The sequence below is a fragment of the Cryptosporidium sp. chipmunk genotype I genome, assembly GCF_004936735.1.
Source record: "Cryptosporidium sp. chipmunk genotype I strain 37763 chromosome Unknown contig_1, whole genome shotgun sequence".
NCBI lineage: Eukaryota > Apicomplexa > Conoidasida > Eucoccidiorida > Cryptosporidiidae > Cryptosporidium > Cryptosporidium sp. chipmunk genotype I.
Window position 1 is genome coordinate 92,071 of NW_027125604.1, and position 26,254 is coordinate 118,324.

At 34.0% G+C, this 26,254-nt stretch overlaps 14 protein-coding genes across 14 annotated transcripts; 10 read left to right on the forward strand and 4 right to left on the reverse strand.

The window, feature by feature from the left end:
- Positions 1-183: 183 nt before the first annotated feature.
- On the forward strand, positions 184-1,701 carry ELE39_000033 (apcomplexan conserved; the record flags this gene model as incomplete). The annotated part of the gene is made up of 1 exon (XM_067344800.1): positions 184-1,701. The coding sequence occupies one exon, from the start codon at positions 184-186 to the stop codon at positions 1,699-1,701; it is 1,518 nt and encodes a 505-aa protein (XP_067200821.1).
- A 12-nt stretch (positions 1,702-1,713) lies between these two features.
- ELE39_000035 (serine-threonine phosphatase) lies at positions 1,714-2,871 on the reverse strand (the record flags this gene model as incomplete). Its single annotated transcript, XM_067344802.1, has 1 exon — positions 1,714-2,871. The coding sequence occupies one exon, from the start codon at positions 2,869-2,871 to the stop codon at positions 1,714-1,716; it is 1,158 nt and encodes a 385-aa protein (XP_067200823.1).
- A 1,080-nt stretch (positions 2,872-3,951) lies between these two features.
- On the forward strand, positions 3,952-4,986 carry ELE39_000036 (RNA polymerase III C5 subunit; the record flags this gene model as incomplete). Its single annotated transcript, XM_067344803.1, has 1 exon — positions 3,952-4,986. One exon carries the CDS (start codon positions 3,952-3,954, stop codon positions 4,984-4,986), a length of 1,035 nt encoding a protein of 344 aa, XP_067200824.1.
- A 161-nt stretch (positions 4,987-5,147) lies between these two features.
- Positions 5,148-5,840, reverse strand: ELE39_000037 (uncharacterized protein; the record flags this gene model as incomplete). Its single annotated transcript, XM_067344804.1, has 1 exon — positions 5,148-5,840. The coding sequence occupies one exon, from the start codon at positions 5,838-5,840 to the stop codon at positions 5,148-5,150; it is 693 nt and encodes a 230-aa protein (XP_067200825.1).
- Positions 5,841-6,434: 594 nt separating this feature from the next.
- ELE39_000038 (uncharacterized protein) lies at positions 6,435-8,030 on the reverse strand (the record flags this gene model as incomplete). Its single annotated transcript, XM_067344805.1, has 1 exon — positions 6,435-8,030. The coding sequence occupies one exon, from the start codon at positions 8,028-8,030 to the stop codon at positions 6,435-6,437; it is 1,596 nt and encodes a 531-aa protein (XP_067200826.1).
- A 1,157-nt stretch (positions 8,031-9,187) lies between these two features.
- Positions 9,188-9,735, forward strand: ELE39_000039 (uncharacterized protein; the record flags this gene model as incomplete). Its single annotated transcript, XM_067344806.1, has 2 exons — positions 9,188-9,200; positions 9,275-9,735. The coding sequence occupies 2 exons, from the start codon at positions 9,188-9,190 to the stop codon at positions 9,733-9,735; spliced, it is 474 nt and encodes a 157-aa protein (XP_067200827.1).
- Positions 9,736-10,207: 472 nt separating this feature from the next.
- ELE39_000040 (exoribonuclease PH) lies at positions 10,208-11,247 on the forward strand (the record flags this gene model as incomplete). Its single annotated transcript, XM_067344808.1, has 3 exons — positions 10,208-10,393; positions 10,527-10,816; positions 10,848-11,247. 3 exons carry the CDS (start codon positions 10,208-10,210, stop codon positions 11,245-11,247), a joined length of 876 nt encoding a protein of 291 aa, XP_067200828.1.
- A 213-nt stretch (positions 11,248-11,460) lies between these two features.
- Positions 11,461-12,960, forward strand: ELE39_000041 (asparaginyl-tRNA synthetase; the record flags this gene model as incomplete). Its single annotated transcript, XM_067344809.1, has 1 exon — positions 11,461-12,960. The coding sequence occupies one exon, from the start codon at positions 11,461-11,463 to the stop codon at positions 12,958-12,960; it is 1,500 nt and encodes a 499-aa protein (XP_067200829.1).
- Positions 12,961-13,511: 551 nt separating this feature from the next.
- On the forward strand, positions 13,512-14,282 carry ELE39_000042 (vacuolar ATP synthase subunit E; the record flags this gene model as incomplete). Its single annotated transcript, XM_067344810.1, has 2 exons — positions 13,512-13,514; positions 13,581-14,282. The coding sequence occupies 2 exons, from the start codon at positions 13,512-13,514 to the stop codon at positions 14,280-14,282; spliced, it is 705 nt and encodes a 234-aa protein (XP_067200830.1).
- A 414-nt stretch (positions 14,283-14,696) lies between these two features.
- Positions 14,697-18,428, forward strand: ELE39_000043 (DNA repair; the record flags this gene model as incomplete). Its single annotated transcript, XM_067344811.1, has 1 exon — positions 14,697-18,428. The coding sequence occupies one exon, from the start codon at positions 14,697-14,699 to the stop codon at positions 18,426-18,428; it is 3,732 nt and encodes a 1,243-aa protein (XP_067200831.1).
- Positions 18,429-18,972: 544 nt separating this feature from the next.
- On the forward strand, positions 18,973-20,553 carry ELE39_000044 (malate:quinone oxidoreductase; the record flags this gene model as incomplete). The annotated part of the gene is made up of 1 exon (XM_067344812.1): positions 18,973-20,553. The coding sequence occupies one exon, from the start codon at positions 18,973-18,975 to the stop codon at positions 20,551-20,553; it is 1,581 nt and encodes a 526-aa protein (XP_067200832.1).
- A 43-nt stretch (positions 20,554-20,596) lies between these two features.
- On the reverse strand, positions 20,597-21,115 carry ELE39_000046 (phosphatase inhibitor 2; the record flags this gene model as incomplete). Its single annotated transcript, XM_067344814.1, has 1 exon — positions 20,597-21,115. One exon carries the CDS (start codon positions 21,113-21,115, stop codon positions 20,597-20,599), a length of 519 nt encoding a protein of 172 aa, XP_067200834.1.
- Positions 21,116-22,200: 1,085 nt separating this feature from the next.
- ELE39_000047 (ribosomal RPL9) lies at positions 22,201-22,773 on the forward strand (the record flags this gene model as incomplete). Its single annotated transcript, XM_067344815.1, has 1 exon — positions 22,201-22,773. One exon carries the CDS (start codon positions 22,201-22,203, stop codon positions 22,771-22,773), a length of 573 nt encoding a protein of 190 aa, XP_067200835.1.
- Positions 22,774-23,583: 810 nt separating this feature from the next.
- On the forward strand, positions 23,584-26,241 carry ELE39_000048 (secreted with long stretch of threonines mucin; the record flags this gene model as incomplete). The annotated part of the gene is made up of 1 exon (XM_067344816.1): positions 23,584-26,241. One exon carries the CDS (start codon positions 23,584-23,586, stop codon positions 26,239-26,241), a length of 2,658 nt encoding a protein of 885 aa, XP_067200836.1.
- Between the last annotated feature and the right edge of the window lie 13 nt (positions 26,242-26,254).

The following is a 26,254-nucleotide window of genomic DNA, read 5'->3' on the forward strand; positions in this document are numbered from 1 at the left end:
TCTAGTCGTTCTACACAATCTGCACTGTTTGGCGCCAAAGTCATGCATTACGCCTTAAATACTTGGTCTGAGGATTAATTAAAAACTGGAAAAAAAGTTAAAACGCATTTGAAAAGAAGAAAACCATTCTAAAAAGCTCACTATAGTTTCTCTAGCTCTTATTTATTTTATGGAACCTTTTACATGTCAAATAAGGAACATGAAGTAAAAGAGCGTTTCCGTCCAGGAGACATTTTTGAAGGATATTATTTCCCAGGAGTCCTATGTGGTAGAACTTTATGCTACTATAGGGATGTTGTAACTCTACTCCGAGGTTATAGGATGAAGGTTCGGAGCATGAACAAAGAAATCAATTTTAAGAATCCAGGTACTTTTAAGTTGTTTAGCCAAACGTATAAAGAAATGAAGTTCAGTGTAGTGCAGTTTTGTACTGATATTGAGGAAAGGGAAGAGTGTTTTCAGATTTTACTAGGTGTGACTATACGCCTTTTCAATAAGAGATTGGAGCTTGATTTACCTGATAATCATTATCTCCCTTGGAAAATTGGTCAAAAAAAGATAAGTGAATTTCAAGCTATTCCTGAAAATAGCCAGGCTCAAATAGCTGGAAACAGGGAAGAAATTTTGGACTTGAATGTCAGTATTATGATTATGGACAGTCTTCAAGACACTTTTGAGGATAGAGACAACTACAATTTAAAAAACATTGACCTTGAGGAGCTTCATCACAACGTTACAATAATATATTTGTTATTTCTAATTTTTAAATCCCAATACAAAACAGGATTGGAAGATGGTCAGGAGGAGTCCCAAACTTTTGAGTACATGAGAGTTCCTGTTACCATTGTGACTTTGGAAACAATTAAAAAAGTTGTTCAAGATTGTGAAATAAAAGGTAACTTATTTCCTGAAGTCAAGTTAATTGTGAATCACATGCTCCAAGACGGGATTCTCTTGATTAACCTATATAATGGGCCTCAGTACTACTACCAAGACAGATATGGGAATCCTTTAATGCCTGACCCTTTAGAAAAGAGGTTTCTCGAAATTGAAGGAGTTATTGATTCTGCGGAATCTCCTAATAGAAAGTTTCAACAGGAAGATGAAAAAGTCTTTATGGACTACCTCCGTGATCTGAGGACTCAATTGGTCCAGAAGATCGAGGCAAAAAGCCTTCAAATACAAAAGAAAGAGCAAAATAATGAAGAAGCTAAGGTTATATTGGAAACTTTTCAGCAGCTATTAAATGATTTTGACGAGAGAATAGCTCAATACGAGTTTTTTAAGCTAAACCATTCTCAAAAGCTGAATTCTATTGATTTGAAGGTTTCAAAGGACATTATGCAGGGAAAGAAGGATGATAACAAAAGAAGAAAGATAGATCATAATTTTGAGACACCATTTCCAAGATTCTCTTTGCCTTTTACTGGAGATAACAAAAATGAATATGGCGAATGGAAGGAGCTATTTTCTGAAAAGCATCCAATTCTAGAAGAAAGAATAGAGGAACCAAAAATAAGCCAGGAGGAAACCGTTAAATTTGGAGAGAAAAGCAAAAGCCAAAATGATAATCCTTTAGATCAAAATAAAACAATAATGCCAAATAACTACTCTGAGACTAGCAATGAATCCCAAACTTTGGACAATTCACTAATCTCAATATTAAATAGAATAGAGGAATTAGTAAATAGGGAAATTTAATATATCTAATATTTACAGCTCATCCTTTGTGGATGTTTTGTTTAAGAAGAGACTGGTCACCTGAATATATTTAATGTTAGGTTTTGAAGAATCACTTTTGACCTGTAGCTCATTGATAGAATAAGGACGAAAGGATTTATAGTCAAAAGTATCTGGATTATCTTTGTTATATAGAATCTCAAGCATACATGGCTTTCCATAGATCGCTTCAGAAAACCCAGTATCTACCAGCACAAGCTTATTGTTGCATTTCATGTTAATCCTATTATCATGTTGGATTGTATGACCAACAACCATTCTGCCTAGACCTAAAATTTCTAGTGTCTCATCTACAAGCTTGCAAGCTCTCTCCTCCTCTCCTAAGGATATATCTCTTGTCCAAAGAGGTCCATCCTCTACGAAAAAGAGAGATGAGTAGAAGTCACAGAAATCTCCTTCTAATAGATCATTAGACAGCTTGTCCAACCTATCCAGACCCAGCTTTGCATATTTTGGGAGTAAGCCTGCATGAACATAGAGAGAATCGTTGACTCTGACTGCGAGCTTCATTGTTCTAAGGTATTTACCTACAAACCCCTCCTTTGACCATTCAAAAGTTCTTTTATCTTTCCCTCCATAGGTTTGAAAATCCTCCTCTGTTACATAATGTAATTGTCCACACAGATTCATTATTTCATGGTTTCCTAAAAGTCCCACAAACCTGCTTCCAAGGGAAGGAGCTTGAGATCTAAGTTTATTAAATAGCTTATAAATTTGCAAAGCGTGAGATCCTCTATCAACAACATCTCCAAGCTGAATAAGGAGGGTATTCTTTGCAGCCCAGTCCAAGTTACTATTAATGACTCCAGAGAGGAATAGACTTGTAATTAAAGATTTCAGATCTCCGTGAATGTCTCCAATTACTAGAACTCTTCCTTTCCAGTTGATTTCAATGTCATTGGGCAGGGAATTGAGTTCTTCTTTGGGGGTTGTCTGGTTTAATTGAGATGCGGGATTTTCTGTTTCTCCCAAAGTTTGAGAGCTTTCTCTTTCTAAGTTTTCCTTGTCAAAGATTGAGTTTTGTTCATTTATTTCATCAAAAATTTGTGGGTCTACACATTTTAAGATTCCTAAATAAAAACATAAAAGGAGTAAAGGTGAGAGTAATTTCTTTCCAATAGACCTTCTCATTGCCAAGAATGTCAGAGTTATTTCCTGTAAGAGTTTAAATAAAAGAAATTTAAAGAAAAATATACTCAAAATCCTTGGAGAAAATAAACCAACACCATATATTAGTATAGATACCACAAAGTTACCGCACAAAAAAAAACATGAGGAATGGCGTAAAAAATATAAAGACTTAAAAATGAGCTAAATCAGACTAGACTTAGATTAAATTGGGGCAAAAAACACTTATCTAGCCTTCCTAGACTCTGACTTATCAGATATTGGGGTAGAAGGTGGACCCATATTTTGCCACTCTCCCTTTTCTTGAAGAAAAGCTCTGTAGATAGAGAAAAAAATATAGAGAACAATAGGTTGTAAGCAGTATAAGAGGTTAATTTAACATTAGGATTTCAAAGAGTGAGTTTCAGAAATGTTTTGGGGGAAAAAGCATAAGGCCAAGATATACCCAAAAATAGAATATCAAGTCCACGTTGATTACCAACCCCATATATAACTTACCTATACACGTATATTCCACAAATGATATTCACCAGTATGACGGAGAAAATTGCAGAAACGACTGAAATGGATTGCTCTGGAAGAAATCTCCTGAGAAATACCGGACTCAAAAAGAATAACCCACACGGAAGAAGCACTAGGGAGAGCGTAAATAAGACAAACTCAGTCAGAACTTTCTTGTTGGAGGACTCCTTCAGCACCTTAGAAATTCCAAATGGAGCAGGACCTACACAGGAATCCTTAGACTTGGCTTGTTCCTTTGACATTCCTTCAAATATACTTAAAAAGTAAAAATACAGATGATTCTATTGACACAGATTTTGTTTTTCCAGAAATTTCCCACCCTAGTTAATTCAGCGATCCTCCCCCAATTAATTTGCCCTTGCACTTTAGCCATACCGGCAGGAAGCCCGCCAATGGGCGCCAACTCCATGACAAATGTCATAGAAAGAAGAAAAGAAATATAGATTTGAGGAAAAGCTGCGAGGTAAGAGTTGAACTGGGGCGGACAGGAATTGATAATTAATAACAAGATAGTAAAATCCAGAAGCATAAGGATTTAGGACGAAGAAGAGTCAATTCGAGATGGTTTCAGAGAAGAAAGAAAAGAACAACAGATATTTGGAATGCACGACGGAAGGCCCGAGGAATGTAGGAGGATATGGATACATAGGAAGCAATGAGTTAAATTCAATAATTAAGGGAAATAATTATAGAAAACAAACAATTGAGGAGATAATAGAGACGATCGATATAAAAGTGAACGAGCTTAAGAGTGATTACATCAACTTTGACATTTCTGGAATAGATGCATCCATAGCAAATGCTCTTAGAAGGATTTTGTTGGTAGAAGTTCCAACAGTAGCGATTGAGACAGTCCAAATCTACCAGAATAATGGAGTAATTCAGGATGAGGTTTTGGCTCACAGGCTTGGACTGATCCCAATGCTAATCGATCCAAATACAATTGAATTTAGGAATGAAGATGAAGATCTTAATGAGAAGAATAGTGTTTGTTTTAAATTGAACGTTAAGTGTACCAAAGATGACATTAATCACGAAAAAGGAATTACAAGTAAAGCAATTTTCTCAAAAGATTTGGTATGGATTCCACTCAGTGATAATCAAAAAAAGAAGTTTGGAAAGATTCCCCCAAAAGTTGTAACTGATGATATTTTAATCACAAAGCTTAGGCCTGGCCAATCCATAGAGGCAATTCTCTATTGTGAGAAAAATATTGGGAGAGTTCATGCAAAATGGAGTCCTGTTTGTACTGCTAGTTATCGTCTTTTACCTGCATTCAGCTTTCCAAATGGTCCCATTTCTGGTTCTGATGCACTTAAGCTAAGAGACCAAGTATGTCCAATGAAGGTTTTTGATATTGAAGAGGTGACTGGCAATGCAATCCCTACCAACCCAAGAAACTGTACCACCTGTAGAGCATGTATTGAACAATTTCCAAATCAGATAAAGCTCTTCAAGGATAAATTTCATTTCATTTTTTCGATTGAAACCACAGGATGTATTCCTCCTGTTCAACTGGTTAAAACTGCCATTGATATTTTGCGAAAGAAGGGCGAGAAGATTAAGAGTTCTGTCAAGTTGTTTTACGAACAGTAATAATTGTAAACTAAACATTTTCAAACCCTTCTTATTATTATTTGCTTTTTTCCCATTCTTATAGTTTGATATATATAATTTTTCATTGATTCACATTTATATGTATTTTTATATACGTTATTATACCCCGTGCCTCTTTCCTTCTCTCTTTAGCCCATTTTCTAAGCTCCTTTATGTTTACTTCCAACTTTCTTAAATAAACCACTGTCTATAAAGAACCTACTTGTGTATTCTAAATAAGCTTTTGAAAATCCTGTCTCACTTACAAAGTGAATTTTTATTAAAGGATTTGAACTACCCATTAAATGTATTACAGTCTCTTCTTGATTTATTTTACTCCCTTGTTCATATTCCTTCTCGAAACTGTAACATTCAGATCCTGATTCTAAATACAGTTTATGATCTGAATGCAATGAATTAATAATGAAATCAGAGATATACATCGAATCTAGCAAGTAATATGCAAGCTCGTGCTTACAAGTAATCTCTTTCTTTTGCAATACTACCTTTTCTATGTAAGAATGACACGTACAAAAGTGTCTCATAACCAAATAACTCATATCTTGTCCCTTAGTAGTTGCCTCCATAATATAAAATCTTCGATGAGATTTCCTTTCAATATACACATTAATCTTACCATGATCTACTAGAGATATAGCTTTTTCGACTAAACCTGGGCATATCTCCGAAATGGTCTGTAAGATTCTCAAGTTAAAGTCCATGCTAGAATTTTTATGATCATCCAACTGAAAATCTAGCTTTTTATTGACCGGCTTCAACTCACTCACCAAACACAAGAACGAATTAATGTGATCCTGATTTCTAATTGTGCAATACTTGAGCATATAAGACATTCTTGTCTTCCTTGTATCTCATATAATAACTGCTAATACAGAACTAATAACAAAAACCTTAAAGTTTTCATCTATCTTCACTCATTTTATTGGTCTTCAAAATATTGAGTATTTAACATTTCCATGCATTTAAAGAAATGTTTAGCGAGTTTTGGCGGGCTTCTGTAGGAGAATGTTTAGTGTGATGTTATAATATAAAAAGGGAATTTGCACCATGAATCTGGGAGTAAATATTCTAAAAGTAAATTATTCTATTCTCCTTTTATGTCTTATAATTCTTGTTTCTTTACCTTGGAATCTACGGATATTCTGATATTTTCATGCAAAGCTAGTTAGACTCCCATCCCCACCGTTGTGTCCATCATGTCCCATTAAATTGGAAAGTACCGGTTAATTTGTAGCACAATAGTAATAAAAGAGAGAAAGCTTAAAATTGTCTAAAAAAAGCAATTCTCTCCTTATTGAAGCACTAAATTATTAAACCTGAAATAAGTGGAGTAACTCAAATATGAAGTATTCATAGCTTTCATCTTGTACAATTTGCCTTAAAATCGAAACAACATGTCTGATCTGGTCCTTTATCCATGCATTTAGTTAACAATAACAAGCAGGGTTTGGCCTTGTTCTATTTAAATGATCAATTGTTCCTGTTGTTTTAACAAAAACGGGGTGACTCTTTTTTTTATTCATGTTTTTTCCATTTTTCCAGATGCATCCTCCCTTTGCTGCATTGGGATCAATAAATTCACCATTCTGTTTCATTTGATAAAATGCATTGGGATTTGTATCAAGTAAATACTTTTTTCTTAATTCCTCTAACTGTTTCTTGTACTCGAAATACCCCGGAGGAAAGACAATAGTTTCATAAACCATTGGTTTAAACACTTCATTAGCACTGGAGTAGTTCTGTCTAATTTGTCTTTCGGCCTCTAAAGCTCCATACTCACCAGAACAATACATTAGTGTTTTTGCTGGACTTAAGCAGGAGGCTGAATCTGCATACGAATCATCTTTTGTAAAGTCGTGAACAGAATTCCTATATTTACTTGGTACACTATAGCAGTTAAGGGATTCTGAATTGTATTGGTTAGTAACACTGTGAGGGACACAGTTATCAAATGGATTTAAACTTGATACATTCGTCAAAGTTGGTCTGCCCACACTAGAACTTCTTCCATAATTTGGAGCTGAGTATAGTTCTTCTCTATTATAGTAGTTATCGCCATAGTTTTGGAAGTAGTTTCTATGGTGTGTTATGTTGGAATTGTAAGGAACATTGGATTTTACAGCAATGAAATTTTTGACGCTTGGAGGTGGACTCGATGGGGCATTCTGAGTAACTCTTCTTGTTGGATTTCTTTTTTGTGGAATTTGGTCAAAGTTTGGCTGTCTTTCTGGAAATCTTTCTTGGGCTTGATAATAAGATTGGTTAATGTTGTCTTTCAAATTCCCATCATCAGAATCCATGTAGAATGGATATGGCACTGTTGGATATTCGGTGTTATTATTTGGGTGACCTGGGTAACAACTTGTGATACTGGGTCTTGGAATATAATCTTCAGGTACCTTGTGCCTCTCAAGATCAGAATTACATTGATTGTTCTTTTGAACTGTTGTAACGCTACTACTTCGTCTTGGAATTCCTGAATTACTGAGATTCATTTCATTAATTGACTTCTTTGGCCTAGGATTTGTGGAATTATTTCCTATGGTGCTTGAAACACTACCTAATGACCTTCTGTTTGGGATAGCACTTCCACTTTGTCTTTGAGACCTGTTTAATTCGTTTGATCCTATTCCCGCTTTAGAGCCCATTTTTCTGATGTTGCTTGTTACAGATTGTTGGGGTGGCTGGCTCTTATTTCTAAGGGATTCAAAAGACCTTCTCTTAGGTTTTAAAGTTGCTGAATTCATGGTTGTCTGGCTTCCAGGAATAGATTTATTTCCTCCCTGAATTACATTTCTTGTTAAATCTCTGGTTCTGGGCGTAATTACCGGAACAGGAACTGGTATGGGATAGGAATGGTCTCCAATTGGAATGTGCTTGTGGGAATTATTTCGGCCGTTTGAATGCATCATTTCGTCATAAATATCTGTTAAAGGAACTCCTGGAGTACCCATAGGTACTACTTTTGCGTCCTTACCATTTGATGGCCAGATTCCTACATATCCTAAATGATCATTATCCATTGTACCTAACTTATTTTTACTTGAGTAGTTTATTATTGACCAAAACTTATTACTCCTTTATATTAAATATAACTTTAGTCAAGATTTCTTCTCAAATTAACATATAAATGTATAATTTGTAGAGTCTTAAGAATTAGCTCCAAATTAATCAAGAATATGCTATCATCTAATTTAGATTTTGTTTCTCAACTTAATTTTTTCCTTTCTTGACAATTACCTTTTTTCAAAGAATTTTTACATGTAATTTTCTTTTTTAAGAGACATGTACATAATTTGCACACATACCAATATGTATTATCACGAATATAATTCAATTAAATAGTTATTATGAAAATTTTTTTAATACCAAATAACAAATCTCATGCATTTTCATATTGTTTTGAGCAGATGATTAGTTGTTTTTACGAGGATGTTTTCATAAAATTATGGTTAAAGGTAAAAATGACCCATCTCTCAACTAAGTTATTTTTTTTTCTTCTCAATGCAGGTGAATCTCTAATTTAATTAGTATAAAATATTCTCTCATTTCTTTAGTTTATTTGGAAAAATAGTATAATTTTGTCTCAACATTAAATAACTTTTACGTTGACCACAATTTGCATGTACATGCAGATTTGCAGGTCTGTTGCCAGCATTTACATGCAATTTTTTCACATAAAATTGTCATTAAAAATAAGATAAAAATTAAAGAAAAGTTTCAAGAAAAAAATCTACTTAATTCTAGTTTTCAAGTTACAAGTTATCTAAATCCGAAGTTGGATACAATATTAATATGATATTCGAATTATCAAATACAAATTTCTTCATTTATTCTCCTGAACAAATTAATATAACAAACAACTAGAAATTTTGCAGGATAAACATTCTATAGGTGGAGTTTAGTTTTTCTTTAAAAATCGTGTAATTTCTCTTATTTACTTTCAATAAATATTATTAAAAAGATCCATTTATGGTGGCGCCTTGCCCACGTAAGTGGATTTGTATATATGTAGAGTTACATGCGTAATAAATAAAGCATAGGAGAAAGGAAAAAATCGGATATTGAAATATTTAAATTTTAGATATTTAAGTTAATCAATTTCTAAACCAGTTAGAACTTACGTCCAACCAAACAGTTTTTTGTTCGATATACTGCGTAATTTTCTAGTTTTGATTCAATGGAAGAGCAAGGTAAGTTGAATTGCATAAACTGCGTAAAATAATTAATTATCTACAATTTTTCGATTATTTTGAAAAATATAAAGTAAATACTACTCAAAATCAAGTTCCAGCTTCTGTGCTTTACCAATCTCAAGTCAACCAAATGGGGCCAAACGGTGGAATTGGTATGGTTCAGCAGGTTCCTGGACAATATTACCAGCCACAACACATTTCAGGGTTCAACCAATATGCAGGTTTAATGAGACCTGAAGGATTCCCAGTTTACACAACTCAATGGCCAAGTGCATTTAATGGGGGAGATCCAACTCAGGTTCAAGCACCCATCCAAACTCAATATTTACCCAACGAAACCCCCGTATATTATGCATCAGCCCAGTGGGATACTCAATCTTACTTACCTATGAGCTATTATGCAGGGGCTTATGACCCAAATGGATTGTCTTATCCATTCCCTCATTCTGGTTCTTTCCAGTACGTACAAGATGGGCCTGTCATTCCAAGAAAGAGAGGAGCAAAGAGACGCTTGTTCAAGTTTTGCTGCTAAAAATTCACTTTTTTGAAGTATATATGCATACTTTTTGCAGTACAATAAACAAACTGTTCCAGAATCCGTAGAATTCGATTCTATATTCTTAATATAGAAATAGCGTTAGATTAAATTGAAGTATAGTATTTTAGATTCATGAAGGGTCTTTTGGGATGAATTGGGGTAGGACCCAACTAAATGGTATCTTACCATTTGATTTCACTCTTTTTAGTAATCTATCCATTATTTATAATTTCTACATGCTTTTGAGAGCTGACCGAACCCAATATACTAATTTTGGCGCCATATTTCTTATTTGCCAAGACTGATAACCGGAAATTAAAGGGTCGCCTTTTGTAACAGTTAAAGAACTGTCCATCTTGAGTGAAAAGTCGGAAAAATTGAATATAGTTCTAGCAGTTAATATTACTTATAATTCGTTTACCTGAATTTCTTGTTGTTGGGAGTATATTGCGACTTTTTTAAATCGATGACAAGGTCTATATCTGACTCAGAAAAGCTGTTCTTGGAAGACGGGGTTGACCAAGGAATTCGCAATGACGGAAGAGATTTGACCGATTTCAGACCAATAGTTATTGCTCTCGATGTTATTTCTACTGCTAATGGTTCTTCCCGTATAAGGAATGATGAACTTGATATAATTGTAGCTGTTAAGGTATGTTAATGATATTTTAAATTAAAGACAATTTTTAAACTAATTTAAAATGTTCAGTGTGAGATAGTCTCTGTTACAGGAAAGAATGAACAACCAACAGGAGGCTCTATTGTGGTTAATGTTGATTGGTAAGTTATCTCAACGTTTTTTGTCTTTCATAATTATCACTATAATCTTATTTAGTTCCAATATTATGGATAAAATATCTAATGTAGCACCATCATTCACAGAAGAGGACTATTCCCTCTATGTAACAAGCATTATTAGGGACATGTGTTTTAAAAATTTTGATCTTTCAAAACTAACAATTTCAGAAAATAAGCTCTATTGGAATATTTATATTGACGCAACCATCCTAAGTTTTGGAGGCAATATGGTTGATTGGGTAATGATTGCAATCCACACTGCCTTAAGAACTACTAGGTAAGTAATAAATTCTCAATTCTCCCGTCAGGCTTTTAAAGCTAACTCCAATTAACACCAACAGGATTCCAAAAATCACAGTTTCTCCCTCAATCTCAACAAAGGAAAATAACAATAAAGACATTTCATATACTGTATCGCCTTCAATTTGCTCCGGTACCCTATTTCCTTTTCAAGATATCCCCTTCATCATTTCGGCTGGATGTATTAGGGGTAAAGTAATATGGGACATGAATATGCAAGAACAAATATGCTCAAAGACAATCATTGCACTTTCAATTAATTCAAAAGGAGAGTGCGTCGCAATGAACAAGGTCTACTCAAACACTCTTGACTTAAACCTCATTCCAACAATAATCAACAAAGCAGCAGAGATTTCCTCTGAAATCTCTAAATCCTTGGACGAGTTTTTTTCTAAAAAGCAAGTATAAACACACTAGCTAACTATAATCATATATTTGAATCTACATCTCTTTATTATTTGATTTTTAAATCTTACAATTCCAAAAATTCCCGCCCAAGGTGGGGCGTAATTCAAGAGACGGAGTAAAAGGGCAAAAATATGGTCAATAATTGGGCGGGCAAAAAACTTAATTATGTGTATTAAGCATATTGACAAGCGTAGAATAAAGTAAGGGATAAAAATGATTAAGCCAGAAAAAAAATTTGTTACTGAATACTCAGTAAACGGAAGATTGAGGATAGCCTCAATTTTGGATGGTGAGGACAGTGGAGCCTCTTATATTGGAAAGAAAGTAACTGTTGGAGGATGGGCAAGAACAGTTAGAAAACAGTGCTCTGATACTTTGCTTTTCATATCTCTGAATGATGGCTCAACATCAAGCAATCTACAGTGTGTGGTGGAAAAGACCGTAAAGGGGTTTGATGAGGGTTTGAAAGCAACAGCGGGATGCTCATTTAAGATAACTGGTACCATAGTAAAGTCACCAGCTCAGGGACAGTCAGTAGAGCTGCTCTTGAACACAGGAGATGATGAGCTTAGAGTTTGTGGATTATGTGACGCCTCAAAATACCCCCTAGCAAAAAAACATCATTCAAAAGAGTTCCTGAGGGAAGTTGCTCACTTACGTCCCAGAAGTCAGTTCTTTAGCTCAGTAATGAGAATTAGAAACTCTCTCGCTATTGCAATTCATGAATATTTCCAAAAGAATGGTTTCCTGTATATTCACACACCAATTATTACTGCAGCAGACTGTGAGGGAGCGGGAGAAATGTTCCAAGTAACCACAGTTTTACCACCCGAATCTAATAACAAGGTTTCCAGTGTCCCTACATTGAAGATCGAGGGAATACAAGATATGGCAGTTGACTATAAGAAGGATTTCTTTGGAAAAGCTTCTTATTTGACCGTATCTGGACAACTTGCTTTGGAGAATTTTGCATGCTCTATGTCTGATGTTTATACATTTGGCCCAACCTTCAGAGCAGAGAATTCGCATACAACAAGGCATCTTGCTGAATTTTGGATGATTGAACCTGAAATGGCATTTGCTGATCTCCAAGATAATATGAAACTTGGAGAAGGACTTCTTAAATATACCGTGGAATATGTGTTAATAAACAACATGCCTGACTTATTATATCTTGACAAGAACATAGAAAACGGACTTATTGAAAGATTAAAGGTTATTTGCAAAGAGGATTTCGCAAGAATTTCTTATACCGAAGCAATTGAGATGCTTAAACCTCATGATAAAGAGTTCACTGTTCCTGTCTCATGGGGTATGGATTTGGGTTCAGAACATGAAAAGTACATTACTGATGTACTCGAGAAGAAACCTTGCATAATTTACAACTACCCCAAGGATATCAAGTCATTTTACATGAAGTTGAATGAAGACGGAAATACAGTTGCAGCTATGGATATTCTAGTGCCTAAGATCGGAGAGGTTATTGGTGGATCTCAGAGAGAGGACGACATTGAAAAATTAGAAAATGCAATAAAGAGCAGGAATATGGATCCAGCTCCTTATTGGTGGTATAATGAGCTAAGAAAATATGGTTCCGTTCCACACTCAGGGTTCGGGTTAGGATTTGAAAGGTTAATTATGATGGTTACTGGAGTAGAGAACGTTCGTGACGTCATTCCATTCCCTAGATATCCTAATCACTGTGAGTTCTAATTTTCAGATTTCATGATAATAATTCGAATAAATCCGATCGGGCCTAGCTCATTTCTTAGTCTTATTTACTGGTGAATAAGTGTTGTGTGCCTCTACTTTTCTCAGTATACTGTGTTTTGAACATTATTTTAGGTTAACTCAGATATTTTTATTTCTATTCCAACTCCTTTATCGATGGAAGTCATCGCAGTGCGTTTTTATTAAACATACATCTCATCCTTTTAAATTGTGAAATTCGAACGTCGGCGCCAAACTCATGGCGGTAAATATCCCGCAAATGCAGGTAAATAAATATGGAGGCCAATTATAAGTAGATAGAAATAAATAATTTTTCAATATAATTCCTTTTTTTCCAAATTAACTTTCTGATGTGAAATAAACATCAAAATTCTGGTTCGGAATATTAGCGCGGTTTTTTTTAAATTAAAGGAATACAAGTACTTAATAAGTTGGTTAATTGGTAGTTTAAGAGTCTCGGCGAATACTAATAACAGATAGCATATTTCTGATTGACAAGTATATTTTAGTGTTACATTTAGAGAACTTTGAAAATGGTAAGTTGCTAGTGATTAACACAAGTATGTGTATAAATTTTACTTTTCCTTTTTCCTCTAATTCAGGACGATATTGAAGCACAAAAGCAAATTCAGCAGATGATTAACTTCATCTTAAATGAGGCCAAAGACAAGGCAAATGAAATTGAGGCAAAGGCTTTACAGGATTTTAACATTGAAAAGTTGAAGTTAGTTCAGAACTATAAAGAACAAATTCGCCAGGATCTCAAGAAGAAAGTTAAGAGATTAGAGGTTGAAAGAGCAATAGCCAGAAGCACTGCAGTTAATAAGGCCAGACTTAAGAAAATGGCAGCAAGAGCACAAGTTTTGACCGAGGTAGTTCAACAAACCAGAAAGAAGATGTGCGAAATTTCCACCAATCCAACTGTCTACGAGCCGCTTTTGGTAGATTTACTTACTCAGGCAATGCTGAAACTCTTGGAGCCAATAGTAATTGTGAAGTGTAGAAAGTCCGATGTTTCTGTTGTAGAAAGTGCCATTCCAAAGGCGATTAAGAAATATAAGGAGATTTTGCAAAATGAGTGCGGTGTCTCAATGAATGTTGAGGCTAAGGTAGACAAGGAAAACTTCCTCTTCCCTGCTCCAACGAGCGTTGAACAGAATTCCAAATACTGCTCTGGTGGAGTTATGGTTACTAATTTGGATGGGAAGATTGTCTGCAACAATACCTTGGACGCAAGACTAGACTTAGTCATTCAAAATGATGCTCCAATCATAAGATCTACTCTTTTTCCAAAGGCTGCTTAATTGAAGCAGAAAGAATTTGACAAATAAGAGAAGTATTAGCTGTATTTATTTGTATTTAAGAATTATCCATAACTTTTAAATTTATACGTGTTTTTTTAGTGTGCATGCATTTATTTGCGTAATACATAAATGCCGGTATAGGGGAAATTGACATAGAAATTTGCCGGTTAATTATTTTTTTCCCACACTGATTTTAGGAAAAAACCTGAAGCAAAAATTTGGAATTAAATTGAATTAAGGCAACTTTTGTTTGTGTTGTTTTTTCTAAGAGATTCAAAATACAGTGGGATTAGGAGTAAATGTTCCCTTTAGAGGCTTTTCAGTCGAGATTGATTCATGGAAAGTTAAACTTCAGTTCGTAAGTTAGTATCTTCATTTTACACACATAAGAGAAAAGCTCAAAGCTAGGAAAAAATGGATAAGAAATCAAGACAGAATCAAAACTTTCAAAGAGGAGATCGCCAATCAAGCATCCTTTCATTCTTTTCTCCAAAACCTGGAGTTAATAAGGAACCAAATAATGTTACCCAAAACACATCAACTCCAGCTCCAAGGAGCAAAACTTCGAGGCTGGATGACGTATTGATGAGCGAGGATAGAGAAATTGAAAGGGAGCTTTTGAATTCAGAGTTGAGTTTCAGTGAAAAGAAGTTGGAATCCGTACATAGAGATTCTTCAAATAGAATCAGGGATTTGGAGATGCTTTCAGCAGATGGGAATGCAACTACATGTGAAACTACACCATGCAAGCCAAATCACCGGAAATCTAACAATTCTGGTGTAGAAACAACAGGAAGAAGAATTCGGAGGATTTGCGATTCGGACGAGGAGCTTGGCTCCGATTCGGGTGTTCTTTCGCGTAGAATCAAAAGGAGGCTTAATGGCGATTACGAATTAGAAGATAACTCTAATGGAAGAGGTGGTCTGCCGAATTCACAGCTGGATGGGGATATCTCAGGTTTTGGGTATGATATTGCGAATGACGAGATTCTGGAGGCCGAGATGGCTGCGAAGATTGAGCAGGATATACCCTCAGACTTTGCAGATTTGGGAAACAGCTTGCCGAAATCACGTAGGAAGGAGACAGAAATGAAGTTTCAAGAAACTGGGGATTCAGCAATTAATGCGGAGGAGGAGTTGGGGAAAGAGCTCCTTGGTACAGCTGCTGCACAGAGCAGCCTGTTATTTAGAGATTACGTGGAGGCAATGCTTCAAATAGGACGTAATTTCTCACTCCCATCTTGGGTTCAATTGCGAAACATTAGGGATTCAAAGGGGACCCGTCCTTTAGATCCATGTTACGACCCATCCACAATTTGGGTACCAAGTTCCAATAGTAGAGAAGCAAAGGAGGAAAGGATGCACTTTACTCCTGCAATGGAACAGTATTGGGAGCTCAAGAAAGAGCATTTTGATAAGTTGCTATTCTTCAAAATGGGAAAGTTTTACGAACTATTTTATATAGATGCATATATTTGTCAGAAGCACTGCGACTTGAGATGGACATCTTCTGATTCTAAGCCACACGTTGGGTTTCCCGAGACAGCTTTGCATGCCTACGCGAACAGACTAGTGGAGTTGGGGTACAGAGTAGTGGTAGTGGAGCAAATGGAAACTCCAAAGGAGTTGGAGGAGCGAAATAGGAGCGCGTCTAGAGGGGTAAAGAAAGACAAGGCAATTAAGAGAAGCGTAAACGAGGTGTTTACGAATGGAACTTTGGTGCGCCCTGATATGCTTAGTGACATGGCCAGCATCTTAATGACTTTGTACTTTTCAAAGAAGGATTCTGAGGAGTTGGCTTACGAGATTGGAGTTGTATGCGTTGATATCACAACCGGCAAGGCAGAACTTATTAACATTGAGGAGAAGGGAGACCAGTTTTTGCAGGTCAGAACGATAGTATGCCAGGTTCAGCCAAAAGAGATTGCATATTTACCTGGGAACATGCCATTATCTATTTTAAGATATTTGAGCTCCATAGTCCCTTCAATCCAGCTAACTAACTTTAGGGACTTTGTTGACTCAGTTTTAGCAATCAATGACATCTTGGAAACTTTTGAGAAGCTAAATGTTCCAGTCCCAGGGGTAGTAAGCCGTCTTTGTAATGAATCAAAGTCTCTTTGCTGTGCATTATCAGGTACTTTTCGTTACTTAACATCTATATTGCTTTGTGATAGGTTAATTATGACAGGAACATTTACTGAGTATGATCCATCTGTTTCCAAGCATTTGATGGTGAATGTTGGAGCAATAAGGGACTTGGAGTTATTGCAGTCTCAGCATGGCGATGAGAAGAACTCTTTATTTGGCTTTTTAAAGCATACTATCACTCCAGGAGGCACTAGATTACTAAAAAGATGGATCACTTACCCTTTGGTAAACGCTGATAGAATTAATGAGCGCTTGGACTCTGTTAAATGGTTAATGGACAATTCTGAGAAGCTGTACGAGTTTAGAGATGAACTCAGAGCAATTGAAAGATCGGCATCTTCAACTTCAAAGGGTTCAAGAAAGAAGTACTCGCAACACCTCGATTTTGAACGTTTAATCAATAGGATTACTTCTGGTGTTTTGCAGAATAAGAGAGGAGCAGTTTACTTTTCAAACGTGGTCCAAAGGAGGTTTGATGAGTTCGTTAACTCAATGAATCTTTTCGACTCAGTTCTTCAATGCATTATCCGTGTTTTCGGGGATGAAAACTTAAGAAAAGATATGCCCAAACTTTTGGCTGCTTTAACTGGAATTAAGGATGACTCTTCTGATGGGTTCCTCGAGAATGTATTTGCTACCACTGAAAGATTACGATCTTTGGTTACTTTGGACTCAAACGGTAAAGATTGGATTCCTGTTCCAGGTAACTGTAAGGAGTATGATGATTTACTGGAGTCCATCAACGAGACAAAGTTGTGTTTTGACGATGAGCTTAAGAGGATTAGCAAGCAGATGAATACCACAGCAATTTCATTTGTTAATAACAAGTACAGGTACGAGGTGGAGTGCCCAGAAAGCATTCCAAAGTCGAGATTTCCTGATTCTGCAGAAATTACATCATCCAAAAAAGGTTACGTGAGGTTCCATACTGAGGAAATTAAGCAACTTGTATACGATCTCGAGTATAAGGAGGAGCAGCTCCAGAAGAGTTTATTCCCTTATTTACATCTTATGTGCAAGGAGTTTCATTCCGAATTGTCTTCCTTTATGGCAATTTCAGATTCAATTTCTCAGTTAGACGTATTATCTTCTTTGGCTCTGGTGTCACTAGATACCTCAGACGGCCCATTCTGCAAGCCAGTTTTCCTCTCTAAAGATGAAACTAACGGACTGCCTATATTGGAACTCAAGGAAAGCAGACATCCTGTGGTGGCTAAGCTCAAAACAAATTATATTCCCAACGATATAGCACTAAATGGAGGTTCCTCACCTGCTCCTTGTTCTTTAGTTACTGGGCCTAATATGGGCGGAAAATCTACAATTCTCAGACAAACTTGTATTTCCGTAATAATGGCTCAGATTGGATGCTATGTCCCAGCTTCTGAGTGCAAACTAACAGCTGTGGATAAGATCTTTACGAGAATTGGTGCTTATGATTTAATTATTGAAGGAAAGAGCACGTTTTTGGTAGAGCTTGAGGAGACGGCTGATATTCTAAACCATTCATCTGAGGATTCCTTGGTTATTATTGACGAGTTAGGAAGAGGAACTTCAACTTTTGATGGGACAGCAATATCTATTGCTACTCTCGAATATATTTCAAGAGTAATCAAATGCAGGTGTCTTTTTTCAACTCATCTTCACTTACTTTGCGATGAGTTTTCAAACGACACAAAGGTTCTTCCATTCCACATGGACTTAAAACTAAACAACGAGACAAAATCAATTACTTTTCTATACAAGTTTATTTCTGGTATTTGCCCAAAATCCTATGGCATGAACGTTGCTCAGTTAGCTGGGATTCCACAAGAAGTTATTGATAATTCAGTGGCTTTAGCTAATGATGTTGAGTCGTCCACTCTACTTTTAAAGAGCATTTCTGAGACTAAGAAACTTCTAATGGATGTTTTAAGTCAAGACAATTTCTCTAAAATACAAGAGTTTTTCAAGAACAACAAGAAATCTATTCTGGGTTGTCTAGAATCATTATCCTAATTAATTTCACGTATTTTGAGCTCGGAAATTCACCAAATAGGCCTTTTCCTCCCCTTTTTGTGTTCTCTACACAAGTATTAGCTCGATTAGGTTTATTACTCTGACTAATTATTATCGCATCATTTCTCTCACATTCTTCTAATCAATCTTAAATTCTTCTTATTTATTACCAAAATTTCAATTTCATTCTCTCACACCTTCCGATTTCAACCAAAAAAATTTCATCCACATTAATTGCATGCATGCAAATTTGCAAGTCAATGAAAGTGGCGGGAAGGCGCTTAATATCAAAAGGAAGTTTTTTGAAGTGACCATTTCTTCAATTATTATATATATTTTTTTTCATATATTTTTAAAGATAAATAAAAGAAATTATTAAGATATATTTGAAATTAGGTGACTGAGAGTTAGAGAATATACAAGGTAAGAAAAGATGGAATTTAGTGCGTAAAAGTACTCAGAGTTACTATATAGATTTGAAAAGCAAATTGGAAAAGTATTTGTGAGTTATATTCTTTAGAAAATTTTAAAAGTTGGAAATAAAATGTTAAATATACAGAGGATGATGGGCAGAGTCTGGATAGGGCCTTCTAGAATCAGTAAAAGGGTAATAGATATGAGCAGTTCATATCTTTCAAGGGAATTGGAGAGGAGAAGTATTAATACTACAAAGATGAAATATAAGAAAGATTTACACCCAATAATTGAGGAAGAAGGAGTAGGGAGGAGAGCAGTGGATGTATTAGTGATGGGAGGTGGAGTAATGGGTTCCGCTTTAGTTTATTTACTGGCAAAGCATACTGGCATTAAGAAGATTACTTTATTGTCGGAGAATAAGGAGGTTGAACATAATTTAATATATCATCTAGATAAAACAATACATTCTGGTGAGACTGATTCAAATATGGATTTACATCATTCATTGAGATTGTTAAAGTATTCAAATATGTTAAGGAATCTAGTTAAAGGGTTACCACATGGTATAGGTAAAGAATGTATTGAAAAGAAAACCAAAATTTTATTGGGATTAGGTGAGGAGGAGAATAGTAGAATTGAAGCAAGGTTTGATGAATTCAAGCATTTTTTTCCCAAGATAAGGTTAATTGACGCGAAAGAAATAAGCAAGTTAGAACCAAAAGTTGCTTATTTGGATAATTGTTTGAGCAAATTAAGAAAGGAAACAATGATTGGAATATTATTACAAGATGAGTATACAGCTATTAATTATGATCTTTTATCAACAGTATTCAAAAAACTGGCAGATGATATATCTTTTAGAAAGAAATTAAAAATAGAAAATTATGTAAATATGAACATTAAAGGCATTAAAAGAATATCTTCAAATGGAGAAATTTATTATAAAGTGGATTCTGATGAAAAAAGTATATATTCAAGATTTTTGGTAATAAATGATATTGGGAGTGTATTCAAATTAGTTAGGGAATTGGGATATTGTTCTGACTGGATAGTATTAAATATGTTTGGAAAGTTTCAAAGAACAATTAAGGGAGGATTAAGAGGAGTCGTAAGTAACATTCAGAGTTTATCTTCACCATGTTCAACATCTGTTTATGGTTTTCCAGAAATTAATTCAAGCCAAAATATTCGTTTCTTGGCTTCTTCATACACTCTCCCAATAATATCGTTATTAAAATTTATGAATTTGGGTGAAAATAAATCAGCGAGAGATGTTTCTTCTAGTAATTTTAACTTATTTAGAAGCATAAGAGAAAAATCATTGAGAAATAAAATCGAAAAGGTGAAAATGAAAATTCCGAAATTGGTCAGTGAACAAATAATGCATGGTAGTAGTAAAATTATTCCAGCACTCAACTGGAACCAGTTAAAAGACAAACAAGGAGATTTTGATATTTCTATTAATCAATTGTTGGATCTATCAGGAGAAAAAAGTCAGACAATATTGGACCATTCAAAGATTCATACTGATGAGAATTTGATCTTAAATATTTCGCAACCTAATAGCGGTACTACCTGCATAGGAAGTGCTAGTGAGGATATGATAACTATATGTAATAAGCTTGGGATAAACATAAACGAAAGCTCCTTAAAGATAGACGTTCCTGAGTACGAAGTACACGAAAACAATTTTCAAAATGAAATGTAACCAACCGAAATAAACTTTACCAAATCAGGTCATGGTTTCCTACTCAACTTTTTGGTTTATAATTAGAATATGGCTCAGAGTCAGAGCCAGTGTTAGATTCAAAATCGGAATCAGAATCCGAGTCAGAACCAAAACATTTAGCTTTAGAGAGTTTGGATTTGGCAGTAATAAACTCTCTATAATGCACTTTTCTTTTTTCTTTGAAAAGATCTTGCTTAGATTTATGAATTGGAGAAGTTGTATTATCATTGAAATTTGATGATGAGAAGTCATCAAAAGAGTCATCGATTTGATTGGAATGCTCAAATAACCTTGAAGAAAGCTCATTAAGATCTACTGCAAACTTTTGCTTTGCTGAGGATTTTATATATGGTTCTTCATCATCAGACGGATTTGAGCTACCATAATAATAAGGGGTATCTGGCTCGTTAATTTCCATTCTGGTACCTCTCTCTGTATCATGCATAGCAATGGTTTCTTCGTCCCATGTAATACGTTTTGAGATTTTTGCCTTGTTTTTTTCACTTTTTAAATCAATCCCAGACTTTCCTTTTCCACTCATGGTTAATCTTTTAAACAGTTTATATATTAATTAAATCAGAGTAATTAAATTAAACCTCCAAAGTGAGAATGTTCTCGTATTGGCTAAAACAATAAAATACGGATAAAGTGGCTAAATTTCAGATAAACAGCTATAAATACTAAATTTTCTCAAACAAGATTCCTTCATGCATGTAAATGCTTTCTATTTTCAAATTATTGTATAAATTAATCAGAAAATACTTGGTTTTTTCCCGTATACTGAAGCAAAGTGGCGGGAAAGTAATTTAAGATTTAAGTGGATAAAATTAATATTCAATTTTTCAAGAAGTGAATAAACTAAGAATTAAAATTTAGTGCAAAATAAAATTCAATTCTTTCATAGATCCATAATTCTATCAATCGATCGAAGTTTGGTTATGATTGTAAGTTTTGATCTGGATTATCATGAATATACCAAATATTTTATATATTACATTAAGAGAATTTACAGATGATTAGAGTAATTTAAGTGATAATTTAACTTAAAAGCTCAGTTATAATTAAGGTTGAAAGAGTAAAATTGAGATTTTTAAAGATAAAAATAAATAAAAAAATTACAATGGAACATGCATTTTGTTCGTGAGGAAAATTTTCACAAATATTCAATTTTATTATTATTATTCGATACCTTGGAAAAGCGGGAAACCCATCACGTCTCATCATTGTCTATAAATGTCTAATATTGTCTCAAAAAAAAAAGTATATATATATTAATTAAATAAAAAGGTAAATGAAATTTATAAATATATAAATGAATATTAACAGTAATAACATCGAATATTATTGCTTTGAATATTAATATATTTAAATATTTTAGCGGTGAATAAAGGAATACAATTTGACAACAGAAACTAGAGTAATTGTTTTTAATAACAGTTAAAGTCCTCATAAATTTACGAGTGGAAGAAATTTTCAGGGTATAAGATTGACAAGGATTTACAAATCTGAGTTAATTTTGAGCCAGTTTCTAGCAAGGGAAGAAGTACGTAAATAATATCTATATTAATATATATTACACATACATACATCCGGCAAATTTAATAATTTAAGGATTGAAAGGAAAAGATGAAGGACATTTTTACCTATGAATCATTTCGTGTTATGGAGGGAACAACAGTTTCTGTTAAATCCAGAACTGTTACTGTTACTGGAAAGTTTGGTCAAGTTACAAGATCTTTCAACCATTTACCAGTAGATATTAAGTTATGTGGTAAAGGCAAGGTTGTTAGAATTGAAGTGTGGTTTGGTACTCCACGCCATCAGTCAGCAATCAATACTGTTTGCTCAGCGATTAAGAATATGATGGTTGGTGTAATGAAGAAGTTTGAATATAAGATGCGTCTTGTATATTCCCACTTCCCAATTAACTCAAATATTTTAAACAATGGTAGCTTGATTGAAATTAGAAACTTTTTGGGAGAGAAGAGAGTCAGAACTGTTAAGATGCTTCCAGGAGTTGTTGTTGAGAAATCTAACACTGTTAAGGACGAGTTAATTATCACAGGTACTGATTTAGAGCTTGTATCTCGTTCTGCTGCTTTGATTCATCAATGTGCTCTTGCGAGAAATAAAGATATACGTAAATTCCTTGACGGTATTTATGTTAGTGAGAAGGGTACCGTTGTTAAGGATGAGTAAATTAAGGTATTTAGAGGGAGGAAACATTACACAATATGGTGATTGTGAGGTTAATTATTACAAATTCATATTAATGACATAAAGTATCCAAAACTACTAGAACAAAATATTAATAGGAAATATGCTATAAATAAGTTTTTCTTCCTAATGTTTTACTTTTCTTAATATTATTGCTTCTAGATGGACGGAGGAAGAGGAGGGTTGGCGGGGATTATTATAAATTTGGGCTTTCACATTGGGATGTGTCAATTCAATGCTCTCAACTGCGCTCAGATTGAAGTTTTGTAATTTGGGAGGAGCACTTTTCCAGATGATTGTGGGTTTAATTAGAAGTTGATAGCTCACAAACATTTTTTCTTCCTTATACTTTTTCACAACTCTATGTGATCTTTTATTAGTTATACTTTTTTTACTTGTCCCAGGATATAAAGCCTAGAAATATACAATTTATTTATTTCAAGGAAAAAGTGATTTTTATAAGATTCTAATGACCTCTAAAAAGCACTAATAATACTATGTCAAAGTATATTCTATTTTCTGTATGTAGCATATACACAGTAACAACAAGTGATATTTTTAAATTAAAAGATTTATTTTCAATTAAAATTCTTTTTTTTACTTCCGCTCTATAACTTATTCCATTACCGGTATAAGGTACCGATACATAATGTCAATTGGACATTGGCGCCATCTATTTTTGAAAAATAAGATTTTTTCTAGAAAAAAAAATAATAAAAGGAACTTCAGCAAGAATTATTAGACTAATATTGATATAAGGAGAAACTAATAAAACAAGCCAACTAATAGAGGATGAGGTTTATGCTGAATGATTCCCAGTTTCAGAATTTAGGATCCATTATTAATGATGTAAATAACACCAAAGGTTTAGAATGTAATGCAACATCTATCTGCCAAATTTCAGACATTCTATTTGTAGAATCTGAAGAATTGACAGCTTCTAGTAGATGCAATTGTTATACAAACGCCAATATTAATGACGAAGATATTTGTAATGATGATGATACTGAAGAATCTTTTTATTGCGAAGAAAAAGTTTTGCTAATTAAAGCTGGTTTTTCTGCTTGTATTAGAGCCTTCACTTTTGAGGGATTTTCTTGTCAAAATACTATTTCGAAAGTAATTCGAATTCTTAGAAGATTTTTAAAAGGGGTTTCTATTATTAATATTAATTGTAATATTCATAAGGAAATGTTACAGGGTTTAAGTGTTATCTTTGGTATGATACCAGATTTCAACATTTTTAGGGTACTTCAAGCTCCTCTTAAAAGCTATTTGTTTTGGTGCTATTCACAATCTGAAGATGATTTTGTTGTTAATAACTCTAGAATTCTTCTTTGTGTTATTACTTGGATGAGAGAAGTTTCTTCTGGTAATAATAATAATAATAATAATAATAATAATTCAACTAATAATGGACCAAAGTATGGGCTCACGTTATCAAGCCAAGATTTACTTAATTTTTTGATTTCTGATTTAAATAATTCAACAGAACAGTTCCAACAAGAATCTAAGCTTACTTTAAATTGTCCTAACTCCTCCATATTAGAACTTAAAAAAAGAATCCTCAGAAACCTTGAACTTTTTTCCATTCTTATCATATATTCTGGATTTTACCTTCCACCAAATTCCATTATATCAAATCAATGCCAGAATTTTTTCAGTAGCGGTGGGAATTTGGAAAATGCATGCAAAAAAGAGGCGGGAAGTTTGGTTACTACGCTGATTACTCTTCAAATTATGCAGGTTTTGGGTAATTTAAGAGTCATCATTTTAGAAGAGGTATATAAAGTAGTGGACGAGTTTGTAAGCATTTACTTAGAAAAAGATGATTTAGGTGTTGAGATTACCTCTAATGTCGAAGTTAAGGAAAATTTAAATAATAAGACGAAACCGAAGCCAATCATGAATGATTTGGAGATAGGTAATAAAGATGATGATAGTAATAAGTCCAACCACTTAATTAAGCTTAAAATATTGAGTTGGATGATTTCTGATATATTTAGTATAAGGAATAGCAGCAGTAAGTTGAAGAATAGAGAGAATTCATATTCGTATTTGATCAACCAAGATGGTAATAGTATTGGATCCAAACATAAATTATTTACTAAAGTGGAGTATGTATTAATGTTAGCAAGTATTCAGCAGGATATTTTTGAAAATATGTTAAAAGTTTCAGGAAAAACTGGCTTGGTTGTTTATTCCCATATGATCCAAGAATATTTAATCTCAATTTTCTCATTAGAATATGTACCTTCAACTTATTACAAGTTCCAAAATGTTGAGATTTCTCAATTCTTATTCAAGAATTACTACTCTAGTATACTTTTTGGATTTGGTTTAGTTCCAGAAACTAGATTCAGTGATTTTGATTATCAAATCTTTTTATCTTTTAATGCCAGTATGAAGATATTGGAGTACTTTGAGAAGCTTTTTCAAGAAATAATGACTATTCAGGAACTTACTATTGAATTAACAAATTCTAATTCGTCTTCAAAAAGTAACCATGAGAGTTATATTAAATTTTCAACTCTTAAAGATGTGATTATCACTAAATCACTAACTCAAAAGCTTCTTTCCCTTATTTCAACTTATAGTCTTGCAAATGATATTGTTCTGGGTCTAAGATATACCAGAGTTGTAAAAGAGTTCAGACAAAAAAACTCTAATTTATCTTTTGATAGAAAAATTAATAAATATCATATTTCAAGTTCAAAAGTTTTGTCCAATCTAATTATTAAGAATTGCCAATTGTTCAATTTAAATCTTCTTGGAATTCAAAACTTAATGAATTCAGATCCTCAAATTAGAAAGATTTTTATTGATTTGACTTACCATATAGTAAATGTCATCTATGAATACTACCAAGACTCTGAGATGATCCTAAACCTTGCAGTTTTTAGTAATGTTAATCAAGTATTTAATTGTATTTTATTCAGTTTGGATTACAACATCAGAGACGAGCGGTTTGAGCCACTTATCAATTTCTTTAGATCCAGAATTTATTCAGACTCATTCTCAAACGATAAAGATAACGATAACGTATTTTTCAAACCCAAAAGTCTCAACAACGTTCTTCTGAATGCATCTTCTTGTGATTTTTCTAAGAAAGACTTGCTTTATCTTGAATATAATGATGAGGACTTTGCTATTGACCCAAATAGCAAATCAAAATTTATGGATATTAATTCATTGCCTCAAGAACAGCCAGCTTTTACAGAATCTCATTCTTCTTCTAATTCTTCATCATTCTTATCTTCATCACTTCAAATTAAAGAATCCAAAGAGCTAATAACAACTTCTTCCATGAATTTAGATGAAGATAGAAAATCCGAATCTGAGTCTGAGAATTTGAAACATGATGAAAGCTCCAAAAAGGACTTGTTGGATATGAATAATATTGATCTTAGCATGAATTTGGAGCCTTCCTCTGGAGAAGATTATGAATAATTAAGCTGTATTG